Source organism: Propithecus coquereli, unplaced genomic scaffold (genome assembly GCF_000956105.1).
Source record: "Propithecus coquereli isolate 6110/MARCELLA unplaced genomic scaffold, Pcoq_1.0 Scaffold404, whole genome shotgun sequence".
Lineage (NCBI taxonomy): Eukaryota > Metazoa > Chordata > Mammalia > Primates > Indriidae > Propithecus > Propithecus coquereli.
In genome coordinates, this window is record NW_012149775.1 from 1,000,090 (window position 1) to 1,018,836 (window position 18,747).

Consider the following 18,747-nt stretch of genomic DNA (forward strand, 5'->3'; position numbering starts at 1 on the left):
AGATCTATTTGTATGGACAGTCGTGCAGAAGTATGATTGCACAAACAAAGGAGGATGATCTAATGGTAATAAACTGGGGAGAGGGCAGGGGGCTCAGCAGGGCCTGTGTGTTCAGTGTCTTCTTGGCTTCCCTGTGTGACACTCCTTCCCTCAAGGTATAGTGTTACAGCAAGTGTTACAGTGGGTGGTTCCGAGGACAAGCTGAGCGGCACACGGAGAGTCGGGAGTTGGAGAATCAAAGTTTATTCACCCGCTGGCTCAGAGGGGTCTTGCCACCAAATTCTGAGCCCCGTCTACCCGATTTTTCACACTTTTATTAAGTTGGGGTGGCCCGAGGGGTGGGGTATCAGGTGGCTAATACCTGCTAGGTAATAGGTTAGTTGATATGTCAGGTAATAGGTTAGTATTATGTTGATGCACCAGGTAATAGGTTTAGTGTTATGCTGATGTGCCAGGTAATAGGTTAGTTGATGCGCCAGGTAATAGGTTAGTATTAAGCTGATGCAGGTCTTCCGTGAGGGGTGGAGGTCTCAGGCAGCTGATGCACCGCCAAGTAATAGATGGAAGTTTTCCTTATCAATAGGGCAGGATCCCTCTCACATAAGGGTCTTTAGGGGAGAAGGAGGGAGAAGGTCAGAGAGTGACCTTCCTAGATTTTAAGGCCTGCTTTAGGGAGGAAGGGGCAGGGGGAATTCTAGTTCCTATGGCCTGCTTCATGGTCGAAAAGAGCAAGTCAAGGTCAAAGAGATCTTCTGCTGTTTTCTCAATTTCCAAGGTGCCGTATTTTGGGATAGCATTTCCTGTCCCCTGTTATAGGCGAACTCATTTTTAGAGGGCAGCCTCTAGTTGTTCTTCAGGTTAAACCAGAGCTGCTCAAGGAATATACTTACTAAATCTTCTTGCTTGATTTAAGATACTTATTTCAAATGCAAGTGATCATACCATACCCTCTGGCCTAGTCAACATTTATTTACCATTTCAAAGCTTTACATTTCATGCTCATAACAACCCTATGAAGCAGGTATAACTGTTATTTCCATTTTACAGAGGAAAAACCTATGGCACATAGGGCTTGAGCAACTCCCCCAAAGCCTCACATAAAGGGCCAGACAGAGGATTTAAGCTCCTGTGGTTTAGCTTCCTCCTAGCCAGCCTCATACACTGCCCTGGCCTCCATCTGCTATGACCACAGGACTGGAGAGCTGGAGGAAGGAATTTTAACTCTGCTTTTAGAACCTTGGGAACATCCGGTGGGTCTCAGTGCCAGGAGCTAGAGGGGCAGGCACCACCATGGGCCACCACAAAGCTGCCTCCGACCACAAAGCAAGCCTTGGAGTCACCTGTGTGCCCAGAGTCCATTTCTGTTTCTCTTACTTGGACTTGAGAAGCTGCACCAACCAAGATGTAGTGTGGTGGGAGAGGGGACTGCATGGCTGAGACTGCAGCCAAGCAGGGCCGTGTGGCTTTAGATAGAGTTGAGATGTGCCCACGCCAAGCTCATTCATTCAACATACATGTATCGACATGGGAAGCCACGCGCAGGGAAGACAGGCGATGTCTCAACTCTCCTGGGCTTACATTGAGGGGGAGGACGATGGAAAATAAACACTTTGACAAAGAAATGAACAAGATGCCTTTAAATGGGGACAAATGCATGAAGAAAGTGAAACAGAGTAATGCATGATGGGGAACTGGTTTAGACTGGATGACGGAGGAAGACCTTTTAAAATGCCAATTAAGCAGAAATAAAACCCACAAAAGGGGGCAGCCTTATAAAGGGTTGGGCAGAGCCTTTCAAGATAAGACAGGTTAAAGGACATGGCCTAAGGGAGAAGTGGCATGAGGGAGGTGACAGAGATAAGCAGGGCTGTTATGTTAGTCCCCCCAGGCCCTGCAGGGGCCTTCCGTGCCCCTCTAAGTGTGCTGGGAAGATACCAAAATTTTGAGGCGCAGGTTGGGTGTGGAGGGCGTTTACAGCTGGAGCGTGCACAGAACCGCCTGTGAATGGGCCAAGTACCTCCTTGGGACAGAGAGAAAGCGCTTAGTAGCACAAAATTATTTAAGGAGCATCTTGGACACACTTTCTTCTTTCAACGCCAACTAAAAGAGCAGTTATCAGAAGAGTCTCGGGTGTACTGAGACCACATCCGGAACACAGGCTCGCCGGCGTTGTGCCCAGTAGGTGAGGTGCGCTCTCCTCCGAGCCAAGAGGGACAGCGCTGGTTGCGCCGCTGGACGACGGGAGAAAGGACGAATGCGGACATGGAGCAGGGAGGGAGGCGGGAATGTAAGATGTGGGCGTGGATGTCTTCCGCATGCCCCACCTCCTCCACCACTTGCTAAACCTTGAGTATTCAAATTTCTCCACCCCCAGCGGAGAGGAGCTGGAGGCCAGGCGGGGTTTAGGGTCTAGGACCCTGAGCTCCCACAGTTAGGAATACCCCAACCACTGCAGTCCACTCTCCCACCCCTGCCGAGGCGGGCGGCCGGTGTCCCCAGGTAGATCTCCACCCTTCGGCGCAGGGCACTGGCGGAGCCGGAGAACTTTGGCCGCCTCTTCCAGCCTGCTCCCAGCCCGGCACCGGGGCTGAGCGCGGCAGACGCCCGGCTGGCCCGGAAGACGAGGTTTTCCCGCGGCGGTGCCTGAGACGCGGCGATGGCAGCACAGGGGCGGCCCCGCGAAGGGCGGAGACGAGCGCAAAGCGCAGAGCGCAGGCCGGGCGGCCGGGTCAGCCTCCGCGCCGCTGGCTTCCGGGGGGGCGGGCCGCGCCCGAGGCTCTCGGAAACCTCCCGCCGAGGACCCTGCGAGCCCGAGCTCGGCCGCTTTGCAGCCTCTGCGGTTTCCAAGTTCAGCGCCACAGAGCTGGGCCCAGACCCTTAGGCTCCCAGAACCTCACTTTCCCTTCTGTGGAATGGCGACAGTGCCTGCCTTCTTTACGTTATTTTCCCTAGGAAGTGGTAGATGATTTTTGTAAATAGGCCCCTGAAAATATTTGCTTGCCGAGGTCCTGCCTTGTCCTGGAAGCAGGTCTAGGCCACGGAGGGGCGGGGAGTCACGTTTACTATGGGCACCTGGCGAGAGCCGCTTCGCTTCCAAGCGCCCACGGCTGACCCAGCGCGAGGAGGGAGCCGCGCGGCGGAGGGGTCTCGGAGGAGGAGAGGACACTCCTGCACCCCAGAGTCCCACAAAGGAGCCTCATCAGTCGTCAGAATATAGCCTCCCTAGAGCCCGTAACCGTGCGTCCAGGTTACGCGCCACACCCGAGCGGCGTCTGCGCAGCCCGGCCGCGCCGGCTTCCAGTTTCCTTTTCTTGGCCCCGCTGCCCCACCTCCGGCGGCCGCCAGGCCTTGCCCGGAGACCGGTGACGCAGAGGAGACTAAGGTTCCCATTGGAAGGCGCGGTTCGGCAGGGCCAATCCCGGGGCCAGGCCGAGAGAAATCTCGGGGGAGGGCCCGAAGAACCGGGAGATTACCGGGCGGGGACGAGCTGTCGCGCTGGTTGCTCGCGGGGAGCGGGACCCGGAACAGACCGGCGCGAGCGGGGAGGGGCCCGAACCTCGGATTCGCGGCCCGGAGCTCGAGACCGGTGAGTAGGGGTCCAATGGGAGATGCAGCAACAGTCCCACACACCGGCCCCAGCTTACGCGGGCCCGGGGGCGGAACGGGGCCAGGGCCCCCGGCGGGCCCGGGGAGGCCAAGTTCCCCGCGTCCTCCCTGGGAGCCTGATCCCTCCTGCTTGCTTGACCCTACATTGTCCCCTTCCTCGTGGGTCTTCTCGCTTTCCGGTGTCCTGCTCAGACTTGGGTCCGTACTAGTCCTGCAGAACCAGAAGTAAGCGGGGCCCGGATGACGGTCCGGTTGCTTGGAGCTTGGTAGATGGAGTGCCAGTCCGGCTCTGTGACCAGAGCCATGAAGTCATGTTTTCTTTCCTTAACTCTTTTTTGGTCGGAGTAAACCGGTTTAGCCGCATATACTTGGAGCTGTGCATTCACTCCCTCTTCCACCGCATTAGCATTTTTCCTGCCGATTTTATCCCTGTTTGGCCTTAGGAAAAAAGTGCACATTTAACTTTGCGGAGTAAATGGGAGGGAAACGCTTCCAAATTCCTAGTAGATTCCAAATTTTGACACCACGATTTGTGTGTGCCTCAAAAGAGGGGAGAATGACATTCATTCATGCATGCCTGAGCCTCCTATTTTAACTGTTATCTAAAATCATAATCCCTAGCATGTCTTTTCCCCAAATTAAAAACAAATCACCTTTAAAAAAACAGGCTCTTTTTATGTTCCCAAAATTGCAACTTTATTTTATTTTTTTTGAGACAGAGTCTCTGTTGCCCAGGCTAGAGTGCCGTGGCATCAGCCTAACTCACAGCAACCTCAAACTCCTGGGCTCAAGCCATCCTCCTGTCTCAGCCTCCCAGGTAGCTGGGACTACAGGCACACGCCACCATGCGCGGCTAATTTTTTCTATATACTTTTAGTTGTCCAGCTAATTTCTTTATATTTTTAGTAGAGACAGGGTCTCGCTCTTGCTCAGGCTGGTTTCGAACTCACGAGCTCAAACAAACAATCTGCCCGCCTCGGCCTCCCAGAATGAATGCTAGAATTACAGGCGTGAGCCACCATGCCCGGCCGCAACTTTATTTTTTAAATAGATCTTATTTTTAAGAACAGTTTTAGATGTGCAGAAAAATTGAGAAGATAGGAGAGTTCCCATATACCCCAAACTGTTTCCCCTGTTATGAACATCTTACATCAGTGTGGTACATTCGTTGCAATTAATGAACCAATATTGATGCATAGTTGTTGAACAAAGTCCATAGTGTTTTCAGATTTCCTTAGTTTTTACCTAAGTACTTTTTCTGTTTCATGATCCCGTCCAGGTTAGCACATCACATTTAGTTGTCATGTCTCTTTATGCTCCTTTTGGCTGTGGCAGTTTCTCGGACTTTACTTGCTTTGAGGAGCTTGACAGTCTTGGAGTGTACTGGCCATATATGGTGGGGTACCCCTCTATTGGAATTTGTGTGGTGTTTTTCTCCTAAGTCTGGTCTTACAGGATATTGAGAAGACCACAGAGGTGGATTGCCGTGTTCATCACATCATTCAAGGGCACATGCTATCAACAAGATTTATGACTTAATGTTGATCTTGATCACTTGGCTGAGATAGTGTCTGTCACGTTTCTCCTCTGTAAAATTATTCTATTTTCCACTCTTTGCATACTGTACTCTTTGGAAGGAAGTCGCTATGTGCAGCCCATACCCAAGGAATGGGGAGTTATGCTCCCCCTCCTTAGGGGCAAATATCTACATATATTATTTGGGATTCTTCTGTGTGGAAGATTTGTTTCTCTCTTCTCCTTCATTTATTAATTTATTAAATTATTTTTATCAGCGTAGACTCAGGGATATTTATTTTATACTTTGGGTTATAATACTCCTTTATTTTGTTGCTCAAATTATTGCAGCTTCGGCCATTGGGAACTCTTTCACATTGGCTCCTGTGCTCCTTCCTAGCATGTATTTTTATAGAGCTTTTTGTTATGGAAATGCTTTAACTTATGTGACCTCACTTGAAGTTCAAACAGCCTGGTGAACTTGGCAAAACATTTTCCCCTTGTTGAGAGGTAAGGAAACTGAGTCCCAGGGCAGTGGGTGACTTCTTAGATGTCATTTCCTGCAGTGGAATAGCAGACTGGACTCAGACTGGATCTGATCATCATAGAAGACTTCAAACCTCAGAAAAGTACCTGTGGTCTGAATTGAGGCTTCTCTGGGTGACTTCAGACTTGGATTTTTAGGCTCAGAATAGAAAAGACATGGAGAATGGGAAGGAGTTGTTTTTGGGAAAGCAAAAGCATAATTTGGCTGGCATCAGGATGAATTAGAACTTGCCAGCTTGGTCTCGAACTCCTGACCTCAAGCAATCTTGCCTCCTCCTCAGCCTCCCAAAGTGCTAGGATTATAGGCGTGAGCTACTGTGCCTGGCCCTTGGTAGAAATGGAATGTTGACCTTCCCTCTTCCCCCAACTGTGTGTTTGTGTGTGTGTGTGTGTGTGTGTGTGTGTGTGTGTGTGTGGAGGGAGGGTGGGGGAGATCTGGGTAATGTTTGTGGCCAAGAATGTCTAATCCAAGGAGAGCCCCGGAAGCCTGCTGCTCAAGCAGAATTGTGAAGTGGGAAAGGGGAGTGCAGCGAGAGTGGGGAGAATGGAGAAGATGGCAGGGCTCTGCAATCAGAGGGTGACATGAATTCTACTAACGTTTACAGACCCCCTACTTTGTGCCAGATACTGGAGATAAAGATCAATGAGGCATGGCCCTTGGGTTCACATTCTTGTTGGGGGAGGAGATAGGTAAAAATATTAATTACAATAGTCTCTTTTATATAGTTATATTTTTATACACACACACACACACACACACACACACACACACACACACACACTCTAAGTGATTTTCAGGTACCTGTATATGGTAGTCCCTTTTATCCGTGGTTTCCTTTTCCATGGTTTTGGTTACCCACGGTCAACATAGGTTGGAAGATATTAAATAGAAAATTCCATAAATACACAATTCATAAGTTTTAAGTTGCACTCTGTTCTGAGTAGTGTGATGGAATCTTGTGCTGTGCTGCCGTCCCTTCATCACAAGAAGGGTGAGCACAGTACAATAGGATATTCTGAGAGAGAGAGAGACACCACATTCACATAACTTTTATTACAGTATATTGTTATAGTTGTTCTATCAGTTATTGTTAATCTCTTACTGTGCCTAATTTAAAAGTTAAACTTTATTATAGGTGTTTATGTATAGGAAAAAACATAGTATATATAGGGCTTGGTAAATCTGCAGTTTCAGGCATCCCCGAGGGGTCCTAGAGCACATCTCCAGCGGAGAAGGGGACTCCTGCATGGAGCAGTGCGATGGTGCTGTCGGAGAGGTACGGTGTAGGCAGAGCTGCAGGAGCTAACCAGGGGAGGGAGTCATTCAACGCGGGGCTGGGATGGGCGCAGGAAGGACCGCCCAGATAAAGGGACAAAGCCTTTAAGGATGAGCTGGGCCTGAGAAGAGAGCACGTACATGGGCACACGTGGAGAGTGGGGAGGTGGGGGGAGCTGTCTTCCTGGCTCAGTGTATCTAACAGCCGGAGAATTAGCTAGGGTGAGACAGAATTACTTGTCCAGGGGCTGGATAAGTAAGTTGGGGCCCGATTGTGCAGATGGGGGGCCTTCCTGTGCAGTTGTGACCTCAGCCAGGAGTTGTGCTGGGAAAATTATTCTGGCCGCACTTGGAGAAGGCATGCCACATCTCAGCAGCGCTAAGATGCCATTTGTCTTAATCTGTTTTCTGTTGCTATAACAGACTACAACAGACTTGGTGAATTATAAACAATAGAAGTTTACTCGGCTCATGGTTCTGGAGGCTGGGAAATCCGAGAGCATGGTGCCAGCTTCTGGAAGGGTCATCCCATGATGGAAGGTGGGAGCTAGCAAGCAAGACAGAGACCATCACGAGCGAGCAGAGCGAGCTTTTATAGCAGCTGACTCCAAGAATGGCATTAATCTGTTCCCTGGTCACCTGGTCACCTCTTAAAGCCTCCACCTTTTAATACTGTTATATTGGCAGTTAAGTTTCCAAACTGTGGATTTCCCAAGACACATTCAAGCCGTAGCACCACCCATTATTTTATGTTGCACATAGAAAAAATATTTTGCCAGTTAAACTGTGACATGCCGTCAGTCACACTTCAGAGATGCTAAAATGTTATGTCATAGATGTCGCAAATTTGATGAAAAACAGCAACGCCCTAGCTGATGGCTTAGATCCCTCCCTCCCCATGGATATGAATGGTTAGAATATCTCCATCTCACTAATGCAGATGTTAAGTTACCAAAGGAAGGAAGTATGGAAGCCGGGCCTACCTCTCTCCTCCTCCAAAAGATAAACATTTACAGCACTTACTAGCTAGCTCCAGGAGCACAATATCTGGTCCGCTGCTGTAGTGTTCCTTAGCCTGTTACTGGGCCTCTCTCATGCTCTTTCTTTATTTTAGTGTCAAACACACACACACGCACAATGAGATTCTATTTCCCAGCCGCCAGATTGGCAAAAATTTGAGAGCTGACAATACCAGGTGTCGGCGCGGCTGTGGAGCAGCTTGAGTGCTGGTAGCCTGCTGGGGAGAGCGCAGCAGTGTGGTTGATTTGGAAACAGTTCGGCCTGATCTAGTCAAACTGGGCATGCGTCTTCCTGCCTGTGTGTGCTAGGACACGTGTGCGACATATTTACAGAAGCAGTATTTGCAGTTGTCTCAAACTGGAAACAACCCAGATGGCTATCAGAAGTAGACTGCATTCAAGAATTGTATAATTATAGAAGAGCAATGAAAATAAATAAAATCGGCTCCCAATCACATGAATGAACCTCACAAACATGATGCCGATAGCCCCCCCAAAATAACATGCAATATGATTCCATTCGAGGCTCAAAACATGGAAAAAGGCTGGGTGCAGTGGTTCACACCTATAATTCTAGCACCTTGGGGAGGCTGAGGCGGGAGGATTGCTTGAGGCCAGGAGTTCAAGACCAGCCTGAGCAAGGGTGAGACCCTGTCTCTACAAAAAATGGAAAAATTAGTGGGGTGTGGTGGTGCATGACTGTAGTCCCAGCTACTCGGGAGGCTGAGGCAGAAGGATTGCTCGAGCCCAGGAGTGTGAGGTTGCTGTGAGCTAGGCTGACGCCACGGCACTCACTCTAGCCCAGGCAAAAGAGTGAGACTCTGTCTCAAAAAAAAAAAGGAACCTGAAAAAATAAACTATATTGTTTATGGATGCATACCCAGGTCTAAAACTAAAGAAAAGGGAAGGAGTGATTTTCATCATATTAGCTTATTCCACAACAACCATCTTCACAGACACAGCTTTTCCTCCTCCCTTGGTTTCTGTAAGTTTCTAGAGCCAAGCCAGGGTTCCGGTGCCCTGAGGGTGACATACAGCCCACTGTTCTTGCTGCTACAGGGAATGTAAAGAAATTGCTTCTCTCTAGTAATTTGCCATCTTGCTGGAGAGGAAGGACAAGTGGCTAAGATTGCTAGCATTCCATCAACAGACATTTAGGAAGCATCTTTGCAGCAGATACTCCATGCTTGTGCTTCATTTGTTTCTCCAGTCAATTTTTATTGTCTACTGTGTGCCAAGTATTGTGCTAGATTCTGGGGAAAGACAGACACAGTCTCTGTCTTTGTTTGCTGGGAAAAGCTGGTGTTAAGCAAGTAATTAATCAGGACTTATAACTGCAGAGAAGTACAGGGTGCCGGCTGGGGTGCTTTGGGGCTGTACGAGGGAGACCATGTGTGGGCTCAGGAGAGATTTGCCAGGGTGGCTTTCAAGCTGGAAAAGGAGTTTGCTAAGTAGAAAAGGGATGGCGTTCTAGGCAGAGGGAATAGCATTTTCAAAGAGCCCGGGTGGGAAAAGGGCATGACATTTTGTTTGAGGCATGGAGAGGGGTTCCGTTTGCTGGTGGGGTTGAGGTTGAATCTGAGGTGGGGAGTGGCAGTTGAGCCTGGAGACAAGGGCTGGGCCATGGCTCTCTGCGGCCTCACAGAGGAGGGAAGGAGTTTTGACTTTATTCCCGGAGCACTAGAAAGCCACTGAGGGGCTTCACCAGGGCGGTTATGTGCAGATTGGCCTCTTGACATGGGAGCAACTGTGTCTGAGGGACAAAAGGAAGGCCAGAATGGCCGGAGCACGGAGGGACCAAAGGAGAAAGGTTTAGGTAAAGCAGGAAACTCTTGAAGGTTTGATAATCCCCACAGTTGGATCTGATTTCAGCTTTTAAAGGATTCCTCGATTATGTCACTAGGTGTGATCTCTGGTAGGGTAGGGACTTTACCATTTTTGTTGCCTGCCATAACCTCAGTGCTTGGCACATAGTAGGTGCCTAATAAATATTGTTAACTGTTAAGTGAATTTCAACATAGTGCTGCATAAACCCTCAGTGGCTCCCAGGGCTGTTAGGATAAAGTCCAAAGTTCCTAACGTGGGCCAGAGTCTTGCATAATCTGTTCCCTCCTGTTTCTCTGCCCTCCCTGTGCTCGAGCCCCAGCAGTCTGCCCCACTCACCCTGCGTCTGGCCAGTCGTCAGTTCCTCAGACGCCCCACTACCCCGGCTCTCTGCAGTCGGCTCACTCTCCGCATCACTCCCTAGGGGTGAGGGAAAGTTCATTTTCCAGGCACCCAGTGCGTGCTGTGCAGCGGAAGGAGCTGCCTGGGAGGTGCCCCTCTGCCCAGCTCGCAGTGGCCCTGGCCTTGCTGCCAGCCAGCTCTGCCACCGGGCAAGCGAAGCCCAGGCTCTGCCCTCTCTTTCCTGGGCTGTAAATCAGGGGATTTGGCCAGTGCCGCAGTCCTGGTAAGACATTAGAGTCACCTGGGGAGTTTGTTTTTTTAAATACCAAACCTGGCCACCTTCAGAGATTCTGACTCAGCTGGTCTAGGTGTGTTTTTTTTTTGTTTTGTTTTTTTTGAGACACAGTCTCACTTTGTTGCCTGGGCTAGAGTGCCGTAGCGTCAGCCTAGCTCACAGCAACCTCCAACTCCTGGGCTCAAGCGATCCTACTGCCTCAGCCTCCCGAGTAGCTGGGACTACAGGCATGTGCCACCATGCCCGGCTAATTTTTTCTATATATATATTTTTAGTTGTCCAGATCATTTCTTTCTATTTTTTAGTAGAGATGGGGTCTTGCTCTTGCTCAGGCTGGTCTCGAACTCCTGACCTTGAGCGATCCACTGCCTTGGCCTTCCAGAGTGCTACGATTACAGGCGTGAGCCACCGCGCCCGGCCCTCTAGGTGTGTTTTGAAGCCTCCCCAGGTGGTTCTTATGCATAGTCAGGATTCCCAACAGTTCCGTAAGATGATAAAGGATTCCTTCTTATATCCTCTGGTGCAGAGCGCCAAAGGACACCTAGGGATATTTTAGGCAAGAGAGAGCTTGGTTCGTGATTCAGTATCAGACTAATATCCAGGCACAAGCACAGACAACTTCCAACTCCCGCAGTGGGTCAGCCGCAGGACAGAGGCACTTTCTAGCCCTTTCTCATCTGCATCCCAGCTGGTTGCTGCCTCCTACCCCTCTCTGAGCCCTGTGGGGATGTCCACTGTCCTGAGCATGTCAGGGGTCTGGCCCTGGTGGTTTCCATGGCCTTCTGTGCTTCAGGGCACCACTAATGCTTGGCCCTGTGAGGGCAAGTAACCCACATGAGACCACGGGAATGCACCGTCCATGGTCACTGGGTCTCCTGGGACAGCCTGGTGCCCAGCCCACAGCCACAACCAGGGTTGTAAAATTTGGGAATTCCAGGCCTTTGGCCTGGTCAGCAAGAGTGCGCCCCCTCCTCTAGTGGGCCCTTCCAGATCACTTGCTTTTTGCCCTGAGTTCTGTCCTCTCCAGGTTTGTTAGAAATGTCTCATGGAAATTTACTTATAGGAGAATTTGCTTATTTCAGATTAAGAAATGGAACTTAATCTGGGGCCCCTAAGAGCTCTTAAATGGGTTCTCACAGGGAATGGAGCCCTAGGCTAAGTGCTTGGGATTACTGGAAGAAGGGGCTCTTGTTTGGAGGCCCCAGCATATGCTTGAGAAGCAGCCTGGGGTACTCAAGAGAGCCCTGGACTGGCAGCCTGGAGGCCAGGGTACAAGTCCAGGCACCTCCACTGGCTTCACTGGGTCCTGGGGTCCACATCTGGGCTTCAGTGTCTTCCACAGCACTTCTGTGGGTGGCATCCAGGAGCCTGAGGCTGCAGGAGGCCAGCGCTGGATGCACTAAAGTGCTAGAGGTGGGATGGCAGAAGCCACACACACGGAGGAGAGCTTAGCGCCTATGGGAGCAGAAGCTGGCTGCTCTCAAGAAGCAAGGGGTACAGTTCTGATCCTCTCCCTCAGAATTAGGCCAGGACAGGGGTAGAGGCAAGGTGTGCGAGCGTGTCGGGGTATGGATGTTCACAGCGACACTTCAGCTAGTTTTCGCAGCTCACAGTGATGATTCTCGGAGCGAAGAACTGTGCACGTGTCCACATCCTGAAATTACATGGTGTCACCTTGGCCAGTCTGTTGACATATGCAGATTAGGTCTTTATGAGATCCAGAGACTTACAGGGGAGGGGTGGGTTTTGGGGGAGAGGGGAACCTCTTAGAGGAAGGTAGGAAGTGTCTCCAGTACTGTCTGCAAGGAGGGCACCAGGGTATCGCAGGGCTTGTCCTTTGCAGCATCTTCCTGGTTCTGTAGAAGTGCAGCTAGCTGCTGGTTTATTGAAGAGACGGAAGAACTGACCCCCTCCCCAGCAGGGGCCTGTGACCTCTGGTGTGAGGCAACTCACGAAGTGACTTCTGGCCTCAGGATTCTCATCTGGGTAAGGGGAATGGGGCTGGACTGTGTCATCTCTAAGATTTTGTCTGGCTCTGACTTCTTAAGGGTTGTCTGCCCAGGAGCAAGGAATGGAGAGGAGAGTAACGGTTTTATCCCTCATCGTAGAAAACTTTTGAGATAATCGGAGAACACAGTGAAGGCATACATGACGGAAAGGCAGAGTCGTGGGGGAGTGTGCTAAATTGAAGGAGAGATTCTGGAGAGGGTGAGTTTTGCATCGGACCTGGCAGAATTGCGTGTGGGGAGAGGGAGCGGTATCCTGTCTGCCCACAGCTCACACTCAACCTCACTTCCCCCAACTCTGAAATCGGGAGATCCTCCTTCCATCACTAAGAGGAAAATGCTGTCCAGCAGGGGTGCTTGGTTCCCCCAGTGTTAACGTTTGTCACAGCGAAGGCCAGGGCGCTGTCAGCTGGTATCAGCAGAATCCGTGCCCCTTTTCTTTCGTCAGCACTACTCGGCTTCCAAAGCCCTTCCATGTGGATGACCTCATCTGAGCCTCCTAACAAAGGAGCTGGAATCAGACCCCATTTTACAGCGTGTTTGGGTAGGGAAGAGAGGGTACTGGGCTGGGCAGAGGCCTTGGCACCAGACCCTGCTTCCTAGCCACGCGCTCTCGGCAAGCTGCTTAGCCCCGCTGAGCCTCAGTTTCCTCAGAAGAGTATCCTGAGCGTGACATATCATAAGCTGTATCGATGGCAGGTATGGTGAGTCCTAAATAAATGCCATTGCCAAGAAGGTGTTAGTCACCTGGTTACTGGGTTCCAGAGCCCAAACTGGAAGCTGGGTTGTTCAGCCCATGGACTTACACCTTGGGTCTTATATGGCATCTATTGCCTAAATGTACAGACATTCTCATATATAACCTCAGTAAATACCATTAATAAAATAATTTCTTAACATCTAATACTCAATCCATTTTCAAATTTCCCCTAATAATCCCAAGACTATTTTGATAGCCTTTTTTTAAAAACTAGAATCTAATCACAGTTGACACATTGCATTTGGTTATTATTTCTCTTTAGTCTTTTGAAATCAAGAACAATCCTTTTAAGTTTTTTATGACATGGACTTTTTAAAAGACCAAGCCAGTTGTCTTGTGGAATGTTCCACATTCTGGATTTATCTGATTGTTTCCTCATGGTGTGATCTAACTCCTCCATCAGCAGTTTTTCAGTTGTAACATACTGCAAATTGTTCACTTATCCTTCGTATTTTCTGTAAACTGGAAATTAAATCTAAAGGCTTCACCAGATTCATTCAGGTCAAACATTTTTGGCATGAAAGCTTCATAGGTAATGCTGTGTAATTCATATAGTGCCACTTTGCTCTTCCGTTAGCAATGCTGGGTTTGGTCACTTGGTCGAGGTGACCACTAGGTCACTCCCTCATCAAGGTGTGTTAGGAAGTAATCCATTGGGTGGTGCTTTGGCACATGGGAACTATCCTGTCCCCCCATACCTTTTACTTAGTGATTTTAGCATCTGTTGATGATCCTTGTGCTATTATATTGGTAGTTGCAAAATGATTTTCTGATTCTGTTACCCCTCTACTTATTAGCTAATGTTCTTCTGTAATCCCCTTGGAAGTTTTATTTATCTAGTTCATATGTGATATTTTTTATACAGTTTCAGCAGGTTTAAAGACCACCGAAGCCCAGCATGGAGCCTGGGTTAACGTCAGCTCCAAGTGATGATAGAGTCATATTTTGCGTGGAAGGGGAGCTGTGGCTGAGCTCTTCACAGTCCTTTTATTCTTCCAGTAAATTGCAAAACGCCTTCCTAACCCCAAAGATAACACATGGTGTCCCCCAACAAAGAAAGAACCTGAGCTTTTAAACCTCCAGGCATTCAACAGAGTGGCATGGAAGAGTGCTGGGCCAGGCTTTTTCCCTCAACAGTAAAGCCAGGGAGTTGGGCCAAGCAATTCGTTCCCAGCATTTCTACCAGCCTTACTAACGTTCTAGGAACTTGATATTACCTTCGTGTAACAGTTACTCCTGATCCTTTTATTTGAGCTTTGAACATACGTGTTTTTCACCTCGTTACAGCTCTCAAAGTCACATGTCTCCATCCATTAGAGCTTCAAGTTGGGATTTATGATCAGTAGTTCAATAATCCGTAAACCTGTACGTTCCTTTCACTTGGTAAAACATTAGATCATCAAGGAGTAGACATTATATTCCTGTTTTGTTTTCTTTTGGGTCTTACAGACTGGGGTTATTTCTGTCCCATTAATGTCACCACTGACAAAGGCCACTGAGCCCTGTTGTGATACAGGTGGTACACAGTGGTACAGCCCACTGTACATAACATTAATGGCCTCGGTTCGCTGTGGGTCCAGTTGCTTCCTCTGTGCCCTGCCGGCTGTCCTCCCAGGATGCTCCAGCTGCTCCCGTGGGTCTGCGGCAGAGCACACCCCCAGGCCCTGCCCTGTGCGCATCTCACACTCTGTGGCATGTGTGTCATGTGGCTGTTTCCTCCCTGTCACTTTGAATTTGAACTCTTTCTTTGTATTCGAGCACTCACTAGATTTGGGAATGAAAGGTCCTGGGTTCTTTTAGATTTCCTTCTGTGTACCAGGCTTAGTACTTTCAACATAATTCTTTCACATGACCTGCTTTGAAACCCTTGAAGATGGATAAACTGAGGCTCAGTACTTGAATGACTTCTGTTGTCACAGTCAGGGGCAGGAGGCTGGTAACCTCAGATAGGAGCTGGGCCAGGCCTGCAAAGGTAGACAGGAGCAGAGCCGTCTCTACGCCTGGCTCTGTGCTCCCCATAGCAGCCACAGCCACCTGGGTCTCCAGACTGGTCCCCTCGTGAGCTCAGCTAGAGGGGGAGTCGCAGCTGAGAACGAGTCCACTGTGGCCAAGCTGTGCTCCGCTGGGGGCTGAGTTTAGATGGATTTCAGCTTTTAGGGGAAGTAAACCCAACCAAAACTACAAAGCAGCCCTGGAAAACACTCAAAGGGGGATATATTTATCATGACAATTTTCTAGCAGATAGTGATGGATTGTTCTATCACAGCTGGCGCCTTAGAGGGATTCCCCAGCAGAAGGCAGGAAGGGCTGTTGAGACAGGACTGCTTTCCCCGGCAGCAAGGTGTCAGCGGGTGGCAGCCCTGCCCTTCCCTCTACCAAGCTGCTCTCTCCCAGCTTGGATCTGTAAACGAGGGGTTGGGCGAGATCGGCAAGGTCCCTTTCAGTCTGACGTTGTGTGAGCCTTGTGGGAGCTGGTGGTGTCTGGGGCTGGTGGCCTGTACAGGCTGCCACCTCTGCCCTTTTGCTGTGCCTGCTCTTGACTCCGTGTCTGGTCTCCAAGGAGAAGCAGCCCCCACCGGTGAATGGAGAACCCTCTGAGCTAAGGGCACCATGGCCACGTCAGCCCCACTGCGGAGCCTGGAAGAAGAGGTGACCTGCTCCATCTGCCTCGATTACCTGCGGGACCCTGTGACCATTGACTGCGGCCACGTCTTCTGCCGCAGCTGCACCACCGACGTCCGCCCCATCTCAGGGGGCCGCCCCGTGTGCCCGCTCTGTAAGAAGCCCTTTAAGAAGGAGAACATCCGACCCGTGTGGCAGCTGGCCAGCTTGGTGGAGAACATCGAGCGGCTAAAGGTGGACAAGGGCCGGCAGCCGGGAGAGGTGGCCCGGGAGCAGCAGGAAGCGAAGCTGTGCGAGCGGCACCGGGAGAAGCTGCACTACTACTGCGAGGACGACGGGAAGCTGCTGTGCGTGATGTGCCGGGAGTCGCGGGAGCACAGGCCCCACTCGGCCGTGCTCGTGGAGAAGGCCGCCCAGCCCCACAGGGTAAGCCCGCCCTGCCCGGCGGTGCCCCGCCGCCTTCCCTGGGATGCTGCACCTGCAGCCCCCCAAAGACTCGGCCCAGAGCATCCACCTGTCCCTGCTGCTTATCTTTCCACAGGAAAAAATCCTGAACCACCTGAGTACCCTAAGGAGGGACAGAGAGAAAATTCAGGGCTTCCAGGCCAAGGGAGAAGCTGATATCCTGGCTGCACTGGTAAGCAAGGCGGCTGGGAAGCCCTGAGGTGGTGGCCCGTGCAGAGCAGGGAGAGCCTGGGTGAGTAAGTGGCTGCCGGGAGCTGTCCCTAAGGAGCCGCTCACAGGGAGGACGGGCGTCGGACTGGCAGTGGCTCACCTGAGTTTTAGCCCAAGCTCTGCCCATCTGAGCTGTGTGGCTTTGGGCCTGTTTCTCATCTGAGAGGTGAGTGGGTCGCCTGGATGTCAGCCAGGGTCCCTTCCCTTCTCTGTGACTGTCACCTCAGCTGCAGGGTCCCTGTCTGGCAGCTGCTACTCTTCTGCCAGGTGGCTGAGGAGGCCTGGCTTCATTCTTCTTTTAAAGAGGGGGAGAAAGACACGATTTCCTGAAGGTGGAGGGTTTGGCGAGAGGGAGCTGGCTCTAGGGTAAGAACTGAGAGGGGAGGCCGAGGCAGCTAAGGCGGGCCCGACCAGCCCTGGTGGCACCGTGTTGGTGAGGACGGGCCGGCCGTGGTCACCAGTGCAGTCGGCCCTGCGTATCGCGGGATCTGCACCCGTGGACTCAACCAACCGCAGAGTGGAAATATTCAGAAAAAGGAAAAAGCGTCTCTGCCGAACATGTACAGACTTTCTTGTCATTATTCTCTAAACAGCACAGTGTAACAACTCTTTGCACAGCGTTTTCATTGTGCTCGGTGTCGTGGGTAATCCAGACGATTGAAGTGCATGGAGGCTGTGCGCAGGCCGTGCACACACTGTGCCCCTTTGTATCAGGGACTTGAGCACCCTCAGATGTTGGTATCCTCGGGGGGGGAGGCCCTGGAACCAATCGCCCCCTGATACGAGGGACAGCAGTAGTTGGGAACCAGGCAGCACCTTGTGTGCTTGATTAGAGGAAGGCGTCAGGAGGGAGGAAGCTGATGAGATGGTTCCAGTTCTCTGGGGCAGTGTGTTTGTTGGGAAGTGGGCAGTGGAGGGACATTGGGGCCCAGGGAGAGGGAAAGATAAAGGCAGAGACAGCCCAAGTCCAAGGAGCATCTCCAGGCCCTCGTCGTCATGGACACCTCCGGCCCAACATCAGTCAAAGGGGCCCTGAGGACTGCGGCCAGACTCCGGCCTGGGCAGGGAGCTGGAGGCAGGGGCGGACACGGGCCCTGAGGAAACGGTACAGTCCTGTGTGGCAGGGGCGGGGTGCACATAGACATTTTGGACCTACCAGCGGGGTACTGAGGAGAGGATTGAGCAGGCTCGGATGATGTTACGTAAGCAAGCTTCCGGGAAGAGGCAACAGACAGATTCTGCCAGGAGGGAAAGTGTGCTGGCTCGTGAGTAAGACCCCCAGAGTTCCTCAGGGCCCTGGGACATACCGGTTTGCCTAGAGCAGATCTGGCTGGCCAGGCAGGCAGAGTCGGGGTTCTGGTCACACAGGGGCTGAGTGAACTGAACTGATTCACTGCTCGCGCCTTCTTTGAGAAGAGGAGGGTGGACCAGGAGCCTTTGATAGCTCCTCCCCACCAAACGCTGCAGAACTCATGAATGGGGTAACAAGGGAAAAGACCATCGTCGTGCGCCTCCAACGCTGGGTCCTCCACCCCAGGGCAGAGCTGTCAGCCCTTCCCCTCATCCCGCCCCTGCAGAAGAAGCTCCAGGACCAGAGGCAGTACATCGTGGCTGAGTTTGAGCAGGGCCACCAGTTCCTGAGAGAGCGGGAGCAGCACCTGCTGGACCAGCTGGCAAAGTTGGAGCAGGAGCTCACGGAGGGCAGGGAGAAGTTCAAGGCCCGGGGCGTCGGGGAACTCGCCCGGCTGGCCCTGGTCATCTCTGAGCTGGAGGGCAAGGCACAGCAGCCGGCGACGGAGCTCATGCAGGTGAGAGACCCTCCCAGGGCAGCGGGTGCCAGCCCTGACATTCACTTGGATGACCTTGGGAGGTCAGTTTCTCCTGAGGCTTCAGTTTTCTCCTCTGAAATATGGGGGTGATAATCCTTAACCTCCCCACTTATTTCAAAAATTTTATGAGCGTAAAATGAAATAACTGGCATGATGTCACTTCAAAAATTAAATTTTCTACAAAAATATGCTTAAAATATTACATTTAAAAGTGTGGTAAAAGGCCGGGCGCGGTGGCTCACGCCTGTAATCCTAGCACTCTAGGAGGCCGAGGTGGGAGGATCGCTTGAGCTCAGGAGTTCGAGACCAACCTGAGCAAGAGGGAGACCCCGTCTCTACTAACAAAATAGAAAGAAATTAGCTGGACAACTAAAAATATATAGGAAAAAATTAGCCGGGCATGGTGGCGTGTGCCTGTAGTCCCAGCTACTC

General features: G+C 51.1%; 1 protein-coding gene and 1 pseudogene across 1 annotated transcript in view; one reads left to right on the forward strand and one right to left on the reverse strand.

Annotated features, from left to right (window-relative positions):
• Positions 1–3,911, reverse strand: part of LOC105817267 — a 38,484-nt pseudogene extending 34,573 nt beyond the window's left edge.
• Positions 3,418–18,747, forward strand: part of TRIM26 (tripartite motif containing 26) — a 25,382-nt gene continuing 10,052 nt past the window's right edge. The window contains exons 1-4 of the mRNA XM_012652971.1: positions 3,418–3,586; positions 15,750–16,237; positions 16,353–16,448; positions 18,064–18,294. Of these exons, the coding sequence (XP_012508425.1) occupies positions 15,800–16,237; positions 16,353–16,448; positions 18,064–18,294 (765 nt within the window). The 5' untranslated portion in view covers positions 3,418–3,586; positions 15,750–15,799. The remainder of the gene's footprint in view (positions 3,587–15,749; positions 16,238–16,352; positions 16,449–18,063; positions 18,295–18,747) is intronic.